At 36.2% G+C, this 23,136-nt stretch overlaps 4 protein-coding genes across 6 annotated transcripts in view; 3 read left to right on the forward strand and 1 right to left on the reverse strand.

Annotated features, from left to right (window-relative positions):
• LOC106057354 (gamma-aminobutyric acid receptor subunit beta) overlaps positions 1-23,136 on the reverse strand; it is a 220,201-nt gene that overhangs the window by 92,821 nt on the left and 104,244 nt on the right. The window lies entirely within an intron of this gene.
• LOC106057366 (uncharacterized) lies at positions 54-22,096 on the forward strand. 3 transcript variants are annotated; one of them, XM_056037852.1, is made up of 3 exons: positions 54-195; positions 750-882; positions 2,280-2,539. In XM_056037852.1, exons 1-3 carry the CDS (start codon positions 145-147, stop codon positions 2,477-2,479), a joined length of 384 nt encoding a protein of 127 aa, XP_055893827.1. In that variant the 5' UTR covers positions 54-144; the 3' UTR covers positions 2,480-2,539. The 3 variants fall into 3 exon arrangements, with proteins under 3 accessions (XP_055893827.1, XP_055893829.1, XP_013069989.2); XM_056037854.1 differs by lacking the exons at positions 750-882; positions 2,280-2,539 and adding exons at positions 20,405-20,531; positions 21,775-22,096 and having other exon boundaries at positions 125-195; XM_013214535.2 differs by lacking the exons at positions 54-195; positions 750-882; positions 2,280-2,539 and adding exons at positions 18,468-18,625; positions 20,405-20,531; positions 21,775-22,096.
• LOC106057363 (uncharacterized) lies at positions 4,587-8,572 on the forward strand. The gene is made up of 3 exons (XM_056037855.1): positions 4,587-4,776; positions 6,386-6,518; positions 8,291-8,572. The coding sequence occupies exons 1-3, from the start codon at positions 4,723-4,725 to the stop codon at positions 8,482-8,484; spliced, it is 381 nt and encodes a 126-aa protein (XP_055893830.1). The 5' UTR covers positions 4,587-4,722; the 3' UTR covers positions 8,485-8,572.
• LOC106057367 (uncharacterized) lies at positions 10,993-15,626 on the forward strand. The gene is made up of 3 exons (XM_013214536.2): positions 10,993-11,128; positions 14,253-14,379; positions 15,377-15,626. Exons 1-3 carry the CDS (start codon positions 11,078-11,080, stop codon positions 15,574-15,576), a joined length of 378 nt encoding a protein of 125 aa, XP_013069990.2. The 5' UTR covers positions 10,993-11,077; the 3' UTR covers positions 15,577-15,626.

Genomic DNA, 23,136 nt, shown 5'->3' on the forward strand with positions numbered 1-23,136 from the left:
TTTTATGTTTGGTTGAAATGTAGGGGAGGGAACTGAACATATGTTGTTCGCCACTACGATAAGAGCGCTACGTTACGACATATAAATAGAGAAATGTCTGTTCAGAGAATATCTGGCAAGATCTTTTAACAGTTGATTTCTACCATGAACAAATTGCTGATCTGTGCTGTGGTCGGCGTCTTCGCCGTTTCACAGGTAAGTTACTGATTTTCATACTATTGAAAGCAAGCCAAAATTTAAACATTGGAATTTCAATAATCTTTAGTATTCGTAAAATAGATGCAAGCTTATTTGAATATATTAAACAATTGTTAGTAAAGTAAATAAAGTACCTGTGGATTTTTAAGTCTATGGCTTTCTTTGGTGGCGAAGCGACTATGAATCCTCTCGATCGGAACAAAGTCGCCACACACCAGCTGACGTATCCAAAAGGCACCTTGTGATGCAGGCTGCCTAAAGAACACCAGCTCCTGATTTATTCCTCAGGGTTGACTCCCGAAGGCTTTACCTTTTTTGGGTATCGCTGAAGGGCAGCAGAGTTTTCCTTTTCTTAGGTGGGTAGCTTGCCAAGACAAAGGAGCCCTTCCTGCCCGAAGTTTACTGGTTTAGGTGTCAGAATCTGTAACCGGTGTGTAAGATAAATCAAATTTGCTAAATTCTTTGGGCTTCAAAACTTCATTGTTTGTGAAGTCTCTGAAATGCTGTAAGCTCACGAAACTTAAATACTTAAATAAACTTTATGTTTAAAGGCTCTAGTGGGCAAGCCATGTACCCAAGTGTCTGAATGTGATGCTGGTGAGTGCTGTCAGATCCTGAGCGCATTTATGGTGATGAGCAGAAGACAGGTTCAAGCCATCAGTCTCTTCCAGAACCCAACTAATGGTGAGTATCTAAACCAACAATGTAACTCACGATTTGTATTTCAGGACCTACACAACGTAATGAAACAGAGCAAAAAGCATCCAGGTCAACACAAAGACTGAGATCTAGTGTGGATATCATCCAGGTTCTACAAATAGGTCAAAATCTTGTGTGGATATTCCCCAGGTCAACAAACAGGTCGACATCTAGTGTGATATCATTAAGGTCAGTATTGGCCTATAATTTAGTGCGGATATTCTCTAGGTCATAATATATTGTGCATATCTATGTACACGCTATCACAAGTATCTGCTGCCTCTTGTTTGGGCATGATTTTTGGTTTACATTCAATTTAATCTAACCCACAAATGTGTCTATATCCAGACCTAACCCACAAATGTGTCTATATCCAGACCTAACCCACAAATGTGTCTATATCCAGACCTAACCCACAAATGTGTCTATATCCAGACCTAACCCACAAATGTGTCTATATACAGACCTAACCCACAAATGTGTCTATATCCAGACCTAACCCACAAATGTGTCTATATCCAGACCTAACCCACAAATGTGTCTATATCCAGACCTAACCCACAAATGTGTCTATATCCAGACCTAAGCCACAATTCTTACCAATTAGATAAAAGTCTAGCCTTCAATTTTTTCAGCTAATCAACACATTAGATTTCATATTATTTTGAATCTATGATTTAAAAAGAAGACCTGCCATAAGATAAACTTGTTAGAAAAGACAATGATAAATACACTGAAATATTTGTTGAAAAAAAAAAAAAAAACTTTTATCTAATTCAGTGATACCCAAACTATGACCCGTGGGCAACATCCGGCTCGCGGTGTAGTGCTATGTAGTGCTATTCAACCCCTCGAGGACTCAGCCCACAATGCATAACGGACCCGCAGAGGATCGGCTCCACATAATGCACACTACCTCGCTCACTATACGAGACTAGATTAAGCTCATATCAAACGTGTCTTTAATTTAAATGAACTCTAGGACGATAAAATGTTGGGCAAGGCTAGTCTAGATGTAGTTCAAGAAATTACATTATACATTTGTAAAGAAAGTCATCTTCTCAGTAAAGCAACTAACAAAAAATATAGAAAACAAAATATTGTTATTATTCTACCTTCGCACCGACATCCCCATTGTGTAGAAGGTGCGCACAACCTTGCGCACTAAACGAGACCAGATTGGAACGGAATGATTAGAGTTGCAACGGAGCTCTGCGGAAATATGGTAGCTAGTAAAGAACTTTGTTGAAGGGGGTTAATTGTGTATGTGTTTGTTTATTTCTGTCACCTTCATCGAGTAAATAAACATGAACCCGCTCACTATTTCCCTTTCTTTGAGTTGGGTGCCTTGAGTTTACATCTTTTATTTTACTTCTCACTAGGCACTTGTCAAAAATACAAGTTAGAGGGAGACAACTGCGGCTCATTTGAAAAGATCAATGGTTATTGTGGATGCGAACCAGGCACCACCTGCCACATGTACGAGGTTCCCCTTGCCACCGACGTCGTCCAGGCTAAGATGATGGTTGCCCCAAGACCTGGCTACCAGTGGGTATCAAAGTGTGAGAAACCAGCAGTCTAGTTGGAACAGTTTAAAAAAAAACACAAAGATCAAATCATTCAATAAACCCAAAAAGAATGAGATAGTCTTCTTGTTGATGTGATTTCACCCATATTTGTATATCAGTATTTATTACTTTCAGATCTATAAGCTTGCTGAGTACAAAGGGCAAAAAACTTATGTAATGTCCTGGGTTTTAATATAAGACATAGAAAAGAGCACCTGGTTGCATGCGACCTCAGAACGAGACAGCTGGAGGTCACTCAAGAATCCCGCGGGATACACATTTGAGACCAAAAGAAAATCAGCTGCCGATGACAAATGCAGATGGCGAAAAGAAAATCTAAATCGAACACCTGCGGACAATGGTTATGTTTGCCCTGGATGTGGCAAAATATGTAGGTCACAGCTGGGACTGCGCAGCCACGGTAAATACTGCATTCCTCACTAATCTTCGGACTCGAAGACTAGCCTTATTATTATTAATATAAACCATATTAGTTTATCGGTATGTACTGAAATAGATCTTATATTAGCTGAGTAACCTATGTAGTCGCACGAGCAGTTGCAAAGGGGAAAGATTGTCGTAACGTAAAATGACACAGACAAGACAGACCAAGGAAGCACATTGGTCTGATGATATCACGTGATCTAAATACAGATTTACGAACAAGAAAAGACATAACAAAAATACTTTTAAAAAAACAAACAAAGCTTATATTAAGAGTAGTTGTATAAATTAGTTTGGATCACTCGTGTCATTAAATTTGTAATAGATCTAGACTAGCAATAATGAATCTGTGCGATTAAAAATATTTTTATCAATGGTTTTCGTTTAGCGCAAATAACAGGCTTTCCACTTGTCTGGACCAGCTGCAAAAGGGTGGGGGTGGGGGGAGAACGAAGGGTGTAACTGGATGATCGTTGTATTACCTCCAGGAGGCCACCCGTGCATGTTGACCAATCTGAATATCGGTCATATCATTCTTATACATATGTGTTGTTGTTTTTATTTTCAATTTATTGGTAAATCTGTTTGCTAGTATGTTTCTTGCTGCAGCCTATTTCACAAAGCCCTCAGGTCAAATCTCAAATGTATGTGAATGGACGGGGGGGGGGGGAGAGAGACGTGATTGTGCTGTCTACAAGGAAAAAAAACTGTAATTAAGTTACAAGAGGAATGTGTGGCCGAGTAGTATAAACCGTATGGCCACCTATCAAGAAGGCTCGAGTTCAAATCGTAACTCGAGATGAGTTGTGTTTGCTTAACGCCTAAAGGCAGCAAGGAAATCTTCTCCCAGAGACCCCTCCCCCAATTGATCAATAAAAGATAACAGCGCACTAAGCTTGCTTTAGATTGAAAAATGCGATATACAAAAGTAATTATCAACAAGCAAAATATATAAAAGTTCTTTTAAAAAAAACAAAGCATTTCATATGGAAAGAACTCCACATGCTCTCAATAATGTAGAAACTATTTCCTTTTTTCGATATCAAACTAATTAATTAATTATTTATAATTAATTGACTAATTGGTTATTTTGTTGTTGTTGTTGTTGATTCATGTTTTACTAGGTACAATAATTAATTGTTTAGAGTTTAAACATGATCCGAGAATGGGTCTGAGAGAAATTTAGTACATTTATCTATGGGAACACAACCCTACATATTTAGCCCTATCTGTGAATACTGAACGATTTATTTCCCTCGTCGGTATCAAACAAAATAATTAGTTGTCATTTATTTAATTTTTAAAAAATTGATTCGTATATTGTCTTTGCCTCAATGAATAATTGTGCAAAGTTTCAAATTGATCTGACAATATAAAATGTCAGACATGTTTCGGATGTTCCTTCAGAGTTGAAGATAGTTTACTTCCTAGTCCAAACCTCCCGCAGGACACAATGAATGGGCGTGGGAGAAATAACGAGTTCAAACTTTTGACCAGACAGACAGACAGACAGACAGAGTGCGTTGAGAAAAGCTTAGTAAAGCAAAAAAAAGGTACGCCATGATCCGACACACTTGTCGACCTACATTTAGTGTCTATTGTGTTGTTGTTTTTTTTTTGTCTCCCTTGGTCACAATGTCAACACGAGATAACCAAGCATCTGTTCGGTTGTGATAGGAGTTTTACTTTTGGTCTCTACATATTGTCCGATGCCAGCTCAGTCGTTTCCCAAACAAGATCAGCTGCTGGATGTTAACCACCCAGCCACTGCGCTGTTATTCCAGCATTACATACTAATTGAGGCTGTACCACTATGTCTCGCACGTTATTGCTCTGTGTTTTACTCGGCATCTTTGCTGCGTCCCAGGTCAGTCGGACATATTACAATATATATATAGATATAGATATAGATATAGATATAAATGTTTCAGTTTAATTGTTCTTATTTAATATATCTTTAGGGCGTCCTTAAGTCCACCCAGCTCTAATTAGTTGGGGAAAGTAAAGGCGATTGGTCGTTGTGCTGGCCACATGACACCCTCGTTAACCGTGGGCCACAGAAACAGATGACCTTTACATCATCTGCCCCTACAGACAAATTATACTTTTTAAAACTGCATCTAAACTGTGTACGTTTATGCTTAACGACATTTAATTGTGCATCTTCTATATCCTGCACAACACCTACAGACACTTTCTTTAGTAGCAGAAAAAAAGTAGTATTACAATTATTAATATTATTATTATTATTACATTAATTCCTAATTTACATTCATAAATAACAACAACAACAAAAAAACAACTAAAAAAAACACAACATAAATACTTTTAAAAAATACAATATTTATAGAGGGATTATTTTTCTCTTAATAACTAATGAATGTTACATTTTTTTTATTGGAAAAGTTTTTACCCTGCCCCCCCCCCCTTTCCGGCGATTGAATCTTGGTTATACGAATGAATAAATCTACTAGACTTTATAACATTCAATTAATAGCCCTTCATATCTAGAATCTAGACGTAGAAGAAGATGCCCAAAATGTTTCTGAACAGTTATTTATAATATTCTTGACTAATATAACACTCATATGCAGACATGCCCCATGACGTCGAGTCCGTTGAGGATTAGTATTGTTCTTGCTCTCTACCCAAATTTAAATTAATTTCTTTTTATACTTTGGAAATTTTAACGGTCAAACTTAAGAGTTTTTCCTAACGAGGCAATTAGATAATATTTTTTTTCCCAAAGATATACATAAACTGTCAAATTTTTTGAAAAATCGTTAGAAATCCGTTTACAAAATCTGTGTCCAGGTTCAAGGCAGTTTCCACCTTCGAATTTGTAACCTAATTAGAGGAATAGCAAAAAAAAAAGGTCTCGTGTGTTCAATTCACACCCAATTGTAATAATTATAATCAAGTTAATCAACATATTTTATATTTATTCATTGTCTTTTTGCTGTACGGATCTAATTATTACACTTTGTTGTAAAAAAAAATATTTAAAAAATCATGTTTACTCACCATTAGTTGGGTTCTGGAAGTGACTAATGGCTTGAGCCTGTCTTCTGCTCATCACCATAAATCACGAAACTTAATCATATAATTGGGGTTTGCATTTCTGCATTTACGAAAAATGACTATTTAATTTAACAAATAAGTGAATCAATATATGGTTTTGTTCTAAAAAGATTATTTTATTACAAAACCTATATCAACTCTGTCTGTCTGGTAAAAAGTGTGTACACGTTATTTTTCCCACACCCAATCTCGAATCAAGCTGAAATTTTTTCACAATTATTTTTTTTTACATGCCAGCACGAAAATCAATGAAGAAAATTCCCAATTAGTTAATTAAGTATTGGTAACTCATTATTTTGTTTGGTATCACAGCAGTTTCGGGGTTATTATATACATATTACTGGTTCTTGTGCAAAAGAAGCATAAAAATGAAGGTAATCTCGATCTATCTCCAGGCTTTAGTGGGCAAGACCTGTACCAAAGATTCAGATTGTCATGCTGGTGAGTGCTGCCAAATACTGAGTGAGTTTATGGTGGTGAGTAGAAGACAAGATGCGGCCAACAGTTTCTTCCAGAACCCAACGAATGGTAAGTGTCTCATGTACAACATTTGTGATAGGACTAGTGAGGTAGTCATGGCAGCTGAGTGTATACACTAGTGAGGTAGTCATGGCAACTGAATGTATACACTAGTGAGGTAGTCATGAAAATGTATACACTAGTGAAGTAGTCATTACAACCAAAAGTATACACTAGTTAGGTAGTCATAATAACTGAATATATAGATTACAAACATAGCCACGACTACTGAATATATAGATTAGAAACATATTCACGTCTACTGAATGTATAGATTAGAAACATAGTCACGACTACTGAATGTATAGATTAGAAACATAGTCACGACTACTGAATGTATAGATTAGAAACATAATCACGACTACTGAATATATAGATTAGAAACATAGTCACGACTACTGAATGTATAGATTAGAAACATAGCCACGACTACTGAATGTATAGATTAGAAACATAGCCACGACTACTGAATGTATAGATTAGAAACATAGTCACGACTACTGTGTATAGATTAGAAACATAGTCACGACTACTGAATGTATAGATTAGAAACATAGTCACGACTACTGAATGTATAGATTAGAAACATAGTCACGACTACTGAATGTATAGATTAGAAACATAGTCACGACTACTGAATGTATAGATTAGAAACATAGTCACAACTACTGAATGTATAGATTAGAAACATAGTCACGACTACTGAATGTATAGATTAGAATTATAGTCACGACTACTGAATGTATAGATTACAAACATAGTCACGACTACTGAATGTATAGATTAGAAACATAGTCACGACTACTGAATGTATAGATTAGAAACATAGTCACGACTACTGAATGTATAGATCAGAAACATAGTCACGACTACTGAACGTATAGATTAGAAACATAGTCACGACTACTGAATGTATAGATCAGAAACATTGTCACGTCTACTGAATGTATAGATTAGAAACATAGTCACGACTACTGAACGTATAGATTAGAAACATAGTCACGACTACTGAATGTATAGATCAGAAACATTGTCACGTCTACTGAATGTATAGATTAGAAACATAGTCACGACTACTGAATGTATAGATTAGAAACATTGTCACGACTTCTGAATGAATAGATTAGAAACATAGTCACGACTACTGAATGTATAGATCAGAAACATAGTCACGACTACTGAATGTATAGATCAGAAACATAGTCACGACTACTGAATGTATAGATCAGAAACATTGTCACGACTACTGAATGTATGTAAACTAATGAGTAAGAAAAATCTGAGGATCTCCAAGAAACACATTTTTTTTTCATTTGCCCTGCATATGTTTCTTAAAATAAAAATAAAAATGTTTGGCCAGTTTCGTTTTTTCGTTTAGTTTGTGTCTCGCTCCAATAAATGTGTTAGCCTATATCAGTGTTTAAAGCGGTAGTGCCATTAAGCAAACACAGCTGCACCATTTCAAGCATGCAAAATGGGTAGGAGCGCACTAGGAAAATAAACATAATTAGATCTCATGTAACGAATAATGTTGATTCTTTGTAAGTCTATATAGGTCTTATATATTACAGACGTTACTTCAAAAAGAAGATAATTAAGTCCTACGCATTTCATGTGTCAATCTAATCATGCATGTTAATGAATGATTTAAACTCTGCTAAGTGGTTGGTTTTCCTCGCTGATTCAGGCAACCCATACCATGCTCTAATGGCACTAGGAAAAAGGAGCACTTGATTTGTGCTCATTAAAGATTATGTTTTTATTTATCTCCTGTCTTGTAGGTACATGCCAAACTTACAAACTGGAAGGAGCCCCCTGCACCGATTTTGAAAAGATCAACGGATTCTGCGGTTGTGAGCCCGGCACCACGTGCAACACCTACGAGGTACCCATTCCCAAATCCTTGCTGCAGGTCAGGAAGCCAGCGCCAGCAAGACCTGGTTTTCAGTGGGAGTCCACATGTGGTGCAGCATAAGATCAACTTCCAACTCAAACCGAATAGATGTGTGCATCGATTGAATAGATACATGTTTACATTTTGAATTAAACAAACCCTAGCTGCATTGGCATTCTTATTTCAATTAGAATAAGTCAATTATTTTATTTAATAATTAAAAGTCGAATGTTTTCGAGTACGAGTGTTAAGAAAGAGTTAGCAGACCCATAGGTGACCTACATACTTTTGCCTAGTTCAGTGCGAATAAAACAAGCGTCTGCAGAATGTCAATTTAAATTATATTACACTAGACTTACCTACTTTGACCAGTGAATTCTAGTATTTGTTACGTTGGATTGGGCAGGCCAAAAATTCGAGTAGCACTTTCTATCTCCCCATCACGAACTGTCCGCCTTAAAAAATAATGTTATTTACACTATCTGACTACTATCCTTGACAGCTCTATGTGAAATATTTGATAGGCTCTTTCAATTTTTTGGGCCTGGGCCCTTTTTTCTGATTACATCCTACAAATCATAATGCTCACATAATACTTTGGCTGTAAACCCCCCAGCCTTATTTTATTTACACTTTCAATAAAAAATATTCATATTTCATTAATGCCCCTTTTTGGTCACTTTATTCTATCTAGCATATGTTCCAGTTACTAGGCCTAATGTCCAAAGAAAAATATATCTTTAAAAAAATCATTAATAAAAAAGACTTAGATAGAACCTATCTCAGTGGTACAATGGTGGTCAAGGTTACGTCTCGATCTGCCTGGGAACGGGTAAAAGTCAGTTCTAAAATGTTTTTTAGTTTTTCTAATTGTTTGCTTTAAATTGAACTGTACATGAGGTGAAGTGTTTTTCTATAAATTAAAAGTAGACATAATAATTGTGAATGGTGACCAGATCATAGTCTGTATCGAATTATAAACCTATCAAACGATCAATCTATTAGCCTATTAATCTATCAGTCTATCGATTTATTAGAGTAGCATCCTATCAGTCTATCAACATATCATGTATCAGTCTATCAACATATGTATCAGTCTATCAACATATCATGTATCAGTCTATCAGTTTATCAACATATCATGTATCAGTCTATCAACAAATCATGTATCAGTCTATCAGTCTATCAACATATCATGTATCAGTCTATCAGTCTATCAACATATTATGTATCAGTCTATCAGTCTATCAACATATCCATGTATCAGTCTATCAGTCTATCAACATATCATGTATCAGTCTATCAGTCTATCAACATATCATGTATCAGTCTATCAGTCTATCAACATATCCATGTATCAGTCTATCAGTCTATCAACATATCATGTATCAGTCTATCAGTCTATCAACATAATCATGTATCAGTCTATCAGTCTATCAACATAATCATGTATCAGTCTATCAGTCTATCAACATATCCATGTATCAGTCTATCAGTCTATCAACATATCCATGTATCAGTCTATCAGTCTATCAACATATCCATGTATCAGTCTATCAGTCTATCAACATATCCATGTATCAGTCTATCAGTCTGTCAACATATTCATGTATCAGTCTATCAGTCTATCAACATATCCATGTATCAGTATATCAGTCTATCAACATGTCCATGTATCAGTCTATCAGTCTTTCAACATATCCATGTATCAGTCTATCAGTCTATCAACATATCCATGTATCAGTCTATCAGTCTATCAACATATCCATGTATCAGTCTATCAGTCTATCAACATATTATGTATCAGTCTATCAGTCTATCAACATATCATGTATCAGTCTATCAGTCTATCAACATATCCATGTATCAGTCTATCAGTCTATCAACATATCATGTATCAGTCTATCAGTCTATTAACATATCATGTATCAGTCTATCAGTCTATCAACATATCATGTATCAGTCTATCAACATATTCATACTAATACTAAACTATTTAACAATCTTACTAGTTGTTCGGACAAACCATTGTAATTTGGGACAAATGACTGACCCCTAACCCACCACCAACACACGCTTCTAACTTGGATAAACCGTTCATGTTCTGAACAAATTAACTTATTTCTTACAGTGTCTTCTCACCAGCTCGTAAAATATGGAAACCTAGATCTTTCAACACACTTCTTTTCCTTTCAAAACAAAAGAATCTGTAAACAAACACCAATAAGAAAGAAAACCTTGGTTTTAAATTGAAAAAAAAAGTTTTTACATTAAAGACAAAATCGCATGAAATATTATAGCAAACATCCTGACCAAGAAATAAAGCACCCAGTTAATATCAAGTCTTACACACGTACGTTACGCAAAACAAAGATTTATGTTTAAAAACCTGCTTTTGGATAGTAATTTAAGTTCTTTTACTTAAAAACTACAAAGAACAATTGGATACGTCATACATACTAATGTTAATACATGCTAATCAACTATTTTCCATTCTGTAAAAGAACTTGGAAAAAAGTCTTCATTAACTCTAACATTGACAGATAAGAAATTTTTTGGTGTCAGAGATAAGAAATAAAGAGATAATTAAAAGGTAATAAATGAGTTTAAAAAAACATAAACTGTCAGGCCTAATCAGCTGCTGGGGTTTTTAAGTTCAGAAACTTGTAACAGAATGTTGAGGATATTGGTCAGCGTTGCGGTCAGCGTTTTTGCTGTATCCCAGGTAAGTGAGATACATCATAAAGCTTGTCTATCAGTCCGAAGATAATAAGGATATGTAGTATTTCCCGTGTGTATGCAGCCCCAGCTGCGACCTACATATTTTGCCACAACCCTGCCAGTGTTCAATTCCACTCTTTACACTAAATGCAGTCCACAGTGGCACAAAAGTCTGAGACGTGAACAACAGATAGCTGTAGGTTTTCATTCGGAGTTTCCATTTCCTAGACAGGATTCCAACTAAGTATATAGAGCAGAGTCTGCCCAAAGACCGAATAGCAGTAAGATAGATAGGTGTGATACATAGTTAGTGTGAAACACAGGTGAGTGTGATACATACAGAAAAGTGTGATACAAAGGTAAGTGTGATACATACAGATAAGTGTGATACAAAGGTAAGTGTGATTCACAGGGAAGTGTGATACATACAGATAATAGTGATATAAAGGTAACTGTGATACATACAGATAAGTGTGATACAAAGGTAAGTGTGATTCACAGGTAAGTGTGATACATACAGATAATAGTGATAAACAGGGAAGTGTGATACACAGGGAAGTGTGATATATACAGACAAGTGTGATATATACAGATAAGTGTGATATATACAGATAAGTGTGATACAAAGGAAAGTGTGACTCACAGGGAAGTGTGATACATACAGATAAGTGTGATATATACAGATAAGTGCGATACAAAGGTAAGTGTGATAAAAAGGTAAATGTGATACAAAGGTAAGTGTGATATATACAGATAGGTTTGATACATACAGATAAGAGTGATACATACAGATAAGAGTAATACATACAGATAAGAGTAATACATACAGATAAGAGTGATGCATACAGATTAAGTGTGATGCATACAGATAAGAGTGATACATACAGATAAGTGTGATACATACAGATAAGTGTGATACATACAGTTTAATTGTGATACATACAGATTAAGTGTGATACATACAGATAAGAGTGATACATACAGATAAGTGTGATACATACAGATAAGGGTGATACATACAGATAAAAGTGATACATACAGATAAGAGTGATACATACAGATAGGAGTGATACATACAGATTAAGTGTGATACATACAGATAAGAGTGATACATACAGATAAGTGTGATACATATAGATAAGTGTGATACATACAGATAAGAGTTATACATACAGATAAGAGAGATACATACAGATATGAGTGATACATACTGTTACGACGTGGGATTGAACTAAAGAAAATAACTCACCGTGCTCTTAGGATCGCTGGTGTCTCTCCGATTGCAGAAGCACAATCCAACTATCATCAATTAATATCCCCGATAAAAAAGAAATAATGTGACAATCTCCAAATCGAATTTACATGTCCCGTTTCACTAACACAATAGAAAAAAACAAAACAATCCTCAATCAAGAAATCCAAACTCATAACTGCTCTGTTAACACATCAACACAGCCCTCAGGTCAGTTGCCCTCCAAGCACAAACACAAACTCCAAAAGTGTTTCACGTGGGAAAACAAAAGGTCAGTCCGGGGGGGGGGGGAACAAGTTTACAACAATACGTATAAAATAGATACATACAGATAAGAGTGATACACATGGAAGTGTGATTCACAAGTGAATATATATATATATATAAATAAATTGAGTTAAACACTTAAAACCCTGTATAACAAATTAATAATTCTTTTCTTATGTATTACTTAAAGTTTCTAACATTTGTAAATGTCAAAGATGACTGTTATTAATGTAAATATTGCATTTGCGATTTTTAAACTCAAATTGTATTCTTTTAGAAGGGAAATATTAAATAAAAAAAATAATACTTTTGAAGAACAAAGCTTAAGTGTAATTGTATCAATTAGTTTGGATCAGTCATGTAATTAAATTTGTAATAGGTCTAGACTAACAATAATATATCTGTGCTATTAGAAATATTTTTACCAATTGTGTTTATTTAGCGCTATTACTTCCTTTAGTTTTCTCAATACGTGTGATAGGCTTACTCTCACTTATCTGGACCAGTTGGTAAATGGGGTTAGGTGAGAAATATTTGGGTATCTGTGTGAATGTTACCATGATCGCTTTTAAATGGATTTTATATTTAAAAATACGTTTTAAGACTTGAATTCGAACTCGAGGTCTCAAGCCTCATAAGGCCAATGCACTAGCCACTGTGCCATCGAAGTGCTTATGAAAATTGCTGGTTTTTATCTTTTGTTAGTTTCTAACTTTAAAGCCCCGACATAACTCTCTATACAAAGTATAAAAGGGACTAATTTAACTTATACCACCACACCTGTTAAGTACTATTTCTTTTCCTTGTTGAATACTTAACAAAATGATTAATTACCAATAGTTAACAAACTAATTTGTTAATGTAAAATGGATTCTCGTTTTGTCATTTACAAGAAATATTTGTGCAAAATTTCAACTTGATCCAAGATTTCGTGTGCATAATTAGCTTGTACAAACTTTTGACTAGACAGACAGACAAGAGTTGATATAATTATAAGCTTTGTAAAATATATATATAGATTTCAGCGTATGTTATAACATTAATATAACATCATAATATAACATCGTAATGATAATTCCCCACAATTTTGACATTTTGAATATCAGTAACTGGATCATGCTAAGAAAATGTATTCTCTTATATTTATCTTGTCTTATCTTATATAATACAGACGTTACTTCAAAAAAGAAGATGATTACGTCCTACGCGTCATGCATTTAGTCATGCATATTAACCAATGACTTAAATCTATTTATCTATTAATAAATATGCCCATCTTGATTTAGCTCTTCTTAGCAAAATGTTTAAGTAACCAGACCTGTTGGATTTTCTCTCTCAAGGTTTGTGTGTACATATATATTGACTTGCGCTAAAAAATGTTGATTTAAGTGAGGAGGATTAGGATTAGCAACAGTCGACCTCACTCTCTCGCCCTAAAGCCCATCCTTGTCCAGAAGCAAGATTTGGTCAAGACGTCCGAGAACGAGTTCGGGTGCAGTCGATGACCAGAGACTTTAAACAGTTTGTAATTTGTATTGACTTCCTGGAAGTTACTTCTGTATCCTATTATGTTGTTGGTTGTTAATGCATCACTGAATTCTATCAATAGGCTTTAGTGGGCAAGCCATGCACCCAAGTATCTGAATGTGATGCCGGTGAGTGCTGTCAGATTTTGAGTCAGTTTATGGTCGTGAGCAAGAGACAAGTTGCCAGTCTCTTCCAGAACCCAACTAATGGTGAGTACTCATCCTGTTCAATAGTACATTAATTTTTGTGCTATTGTTATTGAGAAAATCTTGTCAAAGAATGGTCAATAAATCATTTCCCATAAAATGTCAATTAACTTTCTGAACAATTCATTGACGCTAACACGTATCACCCAATCAAAACTAAATACTTGATCAGTAATCATCCAATCAAAATGACAGTGGGTGTGGGAGAAATAACGTTTTCAAACGTTTTACCAGACAGACATAGCAAGTTGAGTTTTGTAAAAGTTTTGAGGCTTTGTAAAAATGGCTAATAACGCGTTCTCCATAACATTGTCTATTAACTTTCTGATGTTTTCATTGACTCTAGGCGTTAGGGACCACATATCTAAACAACGAAGCGTATAAGAGTGGTGATGTCCTTATTGCAAGTAGTGTTTATTTGCTAGCAGTTTCTAATTAATCATAATAGTAATAATCTTCGCTAGTAGTGCTAATTTGTTAGTAATGTTTATTTGTTCATCATCATCATCATCATCATTCCTTTGAGTTCCTCATGGAACATAGGGCCTCAGCAAAAACACGTTCCTCATGGAACATAGGGCCTCAGCAAAAAACACGCCACTCTCCACGGTCTCTTGCTAGTTTTTTATGGCTTCCCAGCTCTTCCCGGCCCTCTCGGCTTCCTCTAGTACACAGCGTCGCCATGTTCTTTTTAGTCTTCCTCTGCGTCTTGTTCCCTGTGGGTTCTACTCTAAGGCCTGTCCAGCTCTGTTGTTGGTATCTTTTCTAAGGGTGTGACCAATCCATCTCCACTTCCTCTCTAAGATCTGCACCTCTATTTGTTAGTAGTGTTCATTTGTCACTGCTTTGTCACATCGCTATGCCAATGGTGTTGCTTGTATTAAGACATTATTTTCTCCTCCACTATATAATATATAGTAGTTATCATTTTTAATTAATAGTCAACACGCTTATTTTATAATCCACACTAATTATTGTTTTTTTAAATCCATGAATGTAGGAACATGTCAGAAATACAGGGTAGAGGGAGATAATTGCAGCACTTTCGAAAAGATGAATGGCTACTGTGGATGCGAACCAGGCATCACTTGCCACATGTACGAGGTGCCACTCCCCACCAAACTTGTTACGTCCAGGGATATGGCTATCGCAAGACCAGGCTACCAGTGGGTGTCCAAGTGTGAGAGACTCTCTACATAGAACCGCAAATTGTAGAATAACAATATTAAAATTAGATAATTAAAATATTATTCATGTTGTGTTTTTGCAAAGCTTATAGTAACTCACTCTGTCTGTCTGTCTGGCAAAAGTTTGAACATGTTTTTTCTCCTATTGCACATTCTGAGGGCATGGTCTGAAAGGGGAACTTTACATCATCTGCACATCTAAAACTTTGCACAATTATTCTTTCAACCTGGCAAGACATGAATCAATTTTAAAAATTTAACAAATTGCCAGTTAGCATGTTTTTTTTATCCCACTTCCCATTCTTGGATTGTTGAAATTTGGAATAATTATTCATAGTCGATGACAATACACGCATTAATTAAAAAAAAAGCCAGTTAGTTAATCATTTGGTACTAATTAATTAATTTTGTATTTAGAGCAGCAACGAAGCTAAACTCTACCGTTTTCAGACAAATGGCAGTAATTCGCGTTTTTTCCTTTAGACCAGTAAAGCCCAAAATACGGCCCGCGGGCCAGAACCGGCCCGCGACGTGGTTCTATCCGGCCCGCAGAAACGTCGGCACAATGTGAAGATAATCCATTGTCCAAAAAAAAAATTTCAAAAATATCTTTCCCTACGTAGAGAAAATTGATTGGTACCGATAGTAAGCCCATATATTTGTTGTATAAAGAAAGGGTGGCTCCCTTTAAAAAAAAAAACAACATTAAACAGCTTTAGGAAATCAAACAAGTAAATAAATAAGGTGGCATTCACGGTTTGAGACGCCATTGTTAGATTACAACTAGAGTGGAGAATTGATGAGAATATTTACCTAAAATGAGAAGAAAATATGTCGGCTGCATGTCTATTTTCTGTAGCTGCTGACAAGTTTACCGACAAATCTGATACCGCTCAAAATTTTGGTATTTATTCGCGATAAAAACAACAGTTTTAAAATCAGAAAAGAAGTTATTTGGAGCATGGATGGGATCGCCAGTGGCAAAACTATGACAAAAAAAGTTTCAACCATCACAGAGAATCTTTTTCCCTTGGAGAAATTAGTGGGAGTGACTACTGATGGTGTCACAACTATGGTTGACAGTAATAGTTTTTAGAGATCAAACGAACCGAGCCTCTGTGGTCTCGCTGAATTATTCACCAACAAAATCTATGGACCATGTGATGATGATCATGTTAAGATGGAACAATATTTGTCGTTTCTAAAATCCATCTGCAGCCAATGTGCCAAATGCCCAGACAGAGCTGCAACTGAAACGGATAGACTTACAAACTAGACATCCTTGCTTGATACAATTCAAGTGATGCAGACTATTGATTTCTACTCCATCTTTCTTGCATAAACTTTTCGAAATCTCTGCAACAAGTGTTATGGATGATCACAATATTTGACTTACTGACTTAACCCTGTGCACTCCCAGGGAAGCCAAGGATCGCAACACCTATCCTCCGAACTCGGTTCTGTGCAGTGTTCTTCATCTGCTCCCAATAATTACAAGGAGTTAGTAGTGGGACAAACTTGTTCAGTGATGAATCGTGCTACGTGCTACGTAATGGTATCGTCTCTTAGACGAACATCTAGAATTCTTGATTCAGTTCTTCGACTTGTCATAACTATTAGGTCGGATATTTAAAAGTAGTTTAGGATAAAGTTCTCATAAATTAATGTTAATACTAGATTCACTGGTTTCTAATAAAAATTGGTTTATTCTATACTTCCCTTTTTTCCCCCTTTTTCTTCATGTGGCCCGCGACTCGAGTTTCGAATATTAAAATGGCCCGCCGTCAGAGTGAGGTTGGGCATCACTGCCTTAGACAATCTTTGATTTTTCTACTGCCTGTTTTATTCATTTACATTAAAACATTTTAGTCAATTAGTTGAAAGTCTTATCCAACGATGTATAGTATCTGATAATTGTGCAGGTCATCGAAATAAGATTATTAAGTCTTTTGAAGAATTATGAGGCTCACCAAGAGTTAATGTAAACTTTCATTCTAATTAAACATTTTCACAATAAACTAAGGCCAAGGACGATAAATTGAATTTCAAAAATTGCCAACTAAATAAAAGTCACAAACAAAAGTAAAGTAGTTCCCCTTTCAGACCTTGTGGTCTATGGGGCAGATGATGTAAAGGTCATCTGTTTCTGTGGCCTACGGTAAACGAGGGTGTCATATGGCCAGCACAATGACAAACCGCCTTTACTTTTCCCCAACTAATGTCAGGTACACATTAGAGCTGGGTGGACTCAGATGCGCCCAAAGATCCCGAAATAGAAAATCCCAGTCTTCACCAGGATTCGAACCGCTCAGACACCGCGCCTCCAAACAGAATAGCTAGATTCTCTTTTGATTGCTAAAATGTGCACGTTAATCCACATTGCACTTTCAAAACCACATACCTTATCAACAGTATCTTTATTATCTTCCTCTATTTTCGCTTACCCAGTTCTTTCCATTCCAACGAGTAACCAAACAAAAAGTTTAAAATGTAGGTTTGAATTTTACTACAAAAAGTCTCAATTTCCTAACCGAAAATAAACAAATTCGGACTACTAGAAGTCTGAATTCTTTTTCTACTTAAAAAAAGATTTATGCGTAAATGACATATTTGGGTATTTTGTCTTTCACTTATGCTAATTAGTAGTCACCAATTGCCTTTTTTATTTACGGTCTTTGATAGTACTAAGAAAGACAGGCCTAATCTAGCTCTCATAGGGCTTGTAATCTAATAAAATTGTATATTATTTCAAAGAGGGGTTGTTGTTTTTTTTGCTAGTTATGTAAAACATCTTTCGCTTTATTGCAATGGAAAGACATATTTCTTGCGTGTTTATATGGCCTAGTATTGGATCAATCACGATTGATTTCGTCACAATGTTACAGATTACAGAACAGCTGGTCTAGTCTAAGGAGATAGGAACTGAAGAGATTAGAATATAGGTAAAAAGTGAATGAATTGAGATACAGTTAGTCGTTAGTCTCGTCAGATTGTGACTTGGATAGTCAGAGATGTGGAGGTTATTGGTTTGCGTTGCCGTCAGCGTCTTAGCTGTGTCCCAGGTGAGTGTGATACACAGGTGAGTGTGATACACAGGGGAGTTTGATACACAGGTGTGTGTGATACACAGGTGAGTGTGATACACAGGGGAGTTTGATACACAGGTGTGTGTGATACACAGGTGAGTGTGATACACAGGGGAGTTTGATACACAGGTGTGTGTGATACACAGGTGAGTGTGATACACAGGTGAGTGTGATACACAGGTGAGTGTGATACACAGATGAGCGTGATACACAGGTGAGTGTGATGCACAGGTGAGTGTGATGCACAGGTGAGTGTGATACACAGGTGAGTGTGATATACAGGTGAGCGTGATACACAAGTGAGTATGATACACAGGTGAGTGTGATACACAGGTGAGTGTGATACACAGGTGAGTGTGATACACAGGTGAGTGTGATACACAGGGGAGTTTGATACACAGGGGAGTTTGATACACAGGTGAGTGTGATAAACTGGGGATTGTGATACACAGGTGAGTGTGACACACAGAGGAGTATGATACACAGGTGAGTGTGATACACAGGTGAGTGTGATACACAGATGAGTGTTTGACACAGGTGAGTGTTTGACACAGATGAGTGTGATACACATGGGAGTTCGATATACAGGTGAACGTGATACACAGGTGAATGTGATACACAGGTGAGTGTGATACTAACAGAGAAGTGTTATTTAGACTGTTCACATTTCTTATATATAAGCTGCTAAGCTTTTCACATGTTTACTAATCTTAGTGAATCAATCATTTCTCTATGGACAGCTTACTGTCTTTATTGTAATGTCTACCTAGAATTGTGGATAAACTGTGCACTGATTCGCTAGAATATAAAAACAAATATGTCAGTAGCATAAAGAAATCCCGAAGTTCGAAGTTCATATCCGGTTGCGGTTCAGGCGAAAACTTTTTAAAAAATGACGAAATTGTCTCGAGCTTTCATGCATCAACGGTCATTGCAACGATGTCATTTGTGTGTGAGACTTGCATACGCCCTCCCTTCACGTAAGGTTGTTTTCCGTTGTCACGACTTTCCCGCCACGTTTGGTATGAAGTTTAGAACGGAGACAAATTAAACTTGAAAAATAATAGTGTCCTCTTACATTGATCCGTCTTAGATTGTCCCTCACTTTAAGAGGGGGATTTGAAAATCTACAGTCAAGCATGACCAGTGGTCAAAGAGGTCGAAACTTTAGTTCTTCATATGATATTTAAAACTGGCAAATGGAAGGTGATGCGTCTAGTCGACAGCTTTCGGGTTCCATTATCCGTCAACACCTTCGACCATTATTAGTTATTATGTGGTAGAAGTTTCTATTAATAGTTATCACGTGGTAGAAGTTTCTATTAATAGTTATCATGTGGTAGAAGTTTCTATTATTAGTTATCTGGTAGAAGTTTCTATTAATAGTTATCATGTGGTAGAAGTTTCTATTAACAGTTATCATGTGGTAGAAGTTTCTATTAATAGTTATCATGTGGCAGAAGTTTCTATTATTAGTTACCATGTGGTAGATGTTTCTATTAATAGTTATCATGTGGTAGAAGTTTCTATTAATAGTTATCATGTGGTCGAAGTTTCTATTATTAGTTATCATGTGGTCGAAGTTTCTATTATTAGTTATCATGTGGTCGAAGTTTCTATTATTAGTTATCATGTGGTCGAAGTTTCTATTTTTAGTTATCATGTGGTCGAAGTTTCTATTATTACATGTGTTTCTGTTGCATCCGACGTCCAGATACCATACCATTTATTATGTTGTTTTTTTCTTAACACTAGGCTCTAGTGGGCAAGCCATGCACCCAAGTGTCTGAATGTGATACTGGTGAGTGCTGTCAGATTTTAAATCAGTTTATGGTGGTGAGCAAGAGACAAGCCATCAGCCTCTTCCAGAACCCAACTAATGGTGAGTACTCTGATAGCGTTATTTCTAGAATCTAGAATCTATAATTTTTTTTTTCGTTACATAAACTGATGTATGCTAGAAATTGTTGAGTAAAAAACTACAACATACATATTTATTTATAAATCTGTGCCCCTGTTTAAAAAAAATGCAAATCAATTTTAGATTATAAACCTTTTTTGACAATGAACAAAAGTCTAAACGAATTTTATGGCCTTTTTTTTTTTTTTTGTGTGTTTTGTTAATTTTTTGTAAGTCTAACATTTTGTACAAAGTCGAACGTTTTGTTCGTGCATTGTTGGTATATTGTTCATGTATAGTTCGTGTATTGTTCATGTATTGTTCGTGTAATGTTCGCGCAGTGTTCGTAAATTTTTCATGTATTGTTGGTGTATTGTTCGTGTATTGATCAAGCATAATTCGTATACTGTTCATGTACTGTTCATGTACTGTTCGTGTATTGTTCGTGTATTGTTCGTGTATTGTTCGTGCATTGTTTTTATTTTGTTCATGTATTGTTCGTGTAATGTTCGCGCAGTGTTCGTAAATTTTTCATGTATTGTTCGTGTATTGTTCGTGTATTGATCGAGCATTATTCGTATACTGTTCATGTAGTGTTCATGTATTGTTCGTGTATTGTTCGTGTATTAATAGAGCATTATTCGTATACTGTTCATGTAGTGTTCATGTATTGTTCGTGTATTGTTCGTGTATTGATAGAGCATTATTCGTATACTGTTCATGTAGTGTTCATGTATTGTTCGTGTATTGTTCGTGTATTGATCGTGTATTGATCGGGCATTATTCGTATACTGTTCATGTATTGTTCGTGTATTGTTCGTGTGTTGGGACGGTGATGTTAGGTTGATAGCAGACGACAGCCAGGCAGGAGGGATTTGATATTAGCATTGTAATAAAAAAAAAAACGAAAAGATTTAGTCACGTGAATACAAGGGAAAGGAAAAGGGGTGGGAAGGAGAGTTCGTCTAGTTCAGGAGAGAATCAAAACAATGAACAAATGCTCGGATAATTTTTCAATGGACCCTTTCGTTTGGTGAAAACCTCGAAAATTAAAGTTTTTAATGCTCCACAATGAGTCTTCTTAGAGAAACAAAACTTTCAAATATCAATTCAGGGCGTAACCGTCAGATCAAACCGACGTGGCAATGCTTATAGACTGTGTGGATTTTACTGCTATTGCTATTTAATTCAAGGGCCTTAATTCTCTTTCTTCCTTATGTTCCAGGCACTTGTCAGAAATACCGATTAGAGGGAGACAACTGCAGCTCATTTGAAAAGATGAACGGTTACTGTGGATGCGAACCAGGGACCACTTGCCACATGTACGAGGTGCCTCTCCCCACCGCCCTTGCCCAGCCCAAGATGATGGTTGCAGCAAGGCCTGGCTACCAGTGGGTGTCCAAGTGTGAGAAGCCTACCGCATAAGTGTACACTGAATGTAATACTTCATAAATACCCTCACCTAATGAAGGCATATAGAGCGCAATGTGTTGCAATATTCATCAAAGTTTCTATTTCAAAAGAAAACAAATTGTGAATTGTTATCATCGAAAGGTTTTGTGTTTTATTTATTAGAGCAGTGATTCCCAAACTTTTGATCTACGTGTACCCCTTTTATAATTTTTGTAATGCTGAGTACCTCTCGCACCCCCCTTAACACACACACACACACATTAATTTGTTAACAGAACATAATAAATGGGTATTTAAAACAATCAGCATAGTTAACTCTTTCTCTCCGTAATTATTTGCCACATTCTGGTGGAATCTACGTTGGTATCGTCAGTTCGGAGAGAAGGAGTTAATGAGGTGCAGAGCGTACCCCTTCTAATGTATTCCCGTAACCCTGGGCCCTGGGGGTACGCGTACCGCACTTTGGGATGCACTGTATTAGAGGAATAGAAGAAATTGTTTAAATGAAGCTGTTTAACAAAGGTTTACTTGTGGTATATTAAGTCTTTGTTCGCTTTTAATTGAGTTGTATTACATTCAAGTTATGATTTAAAAAAAAAAAAGTAAGGTTCCCCTTTCAGGCCTTGTGGTCTATAGGGCAGATGGTGTAAAGGTCATCTGTTTCTGTGGCCTACGGTTAACGAGGTATCATGTGACCAGCACAACGACCAATCGCCTTTACTTTCCCCCAAAAACTAATGTCACGTACCCATTGGAGTTGGGTGGACTCAGAGGCGCCCAAGGATCCCGAAATTAATATATATATATATATATATATATATATATATATATATATATATATATATATATATATATATATATATATATATATATATATCATGGGCGTAGCCAGGGGGGGTTTTGGGGTTCAAACCCCCCCCCGAAATGAAATCCCCCCCAAGGGGGGGGGGGAAATCGAAATTTAGTGAATGATTTTTTGCTTTGATTTTGTTTATTTTAGGTGAGATTTTAATACTAAACCATCAATTGCCCCAGCACAACCAATGGGGTTTTGAGTTTAAAACCCCTACCAGGGGGGTTCGAGTTTAAAAACCCCTAACAGGGGTTTTGAGTTTAAAACCCCCTACTAGGGGTTTTGAGTTTTAAACCCCCTACTTGGGGTTTTTGCAGTTAA

Source organism: Biomphalaria glabrata, chromosome 8 (assembly GCF_947242115.1).
Source record: "Biomphalaria glabrata chromosome 8, xgBioGlab47.1, whole genome shotgun sequence".
Taxonomy (NCBI): Eukaryota; Metazoa; Mollusca; class Gastropoda; family Planorbidae; genus Biomphalaria; species Biomphalaria glabrata.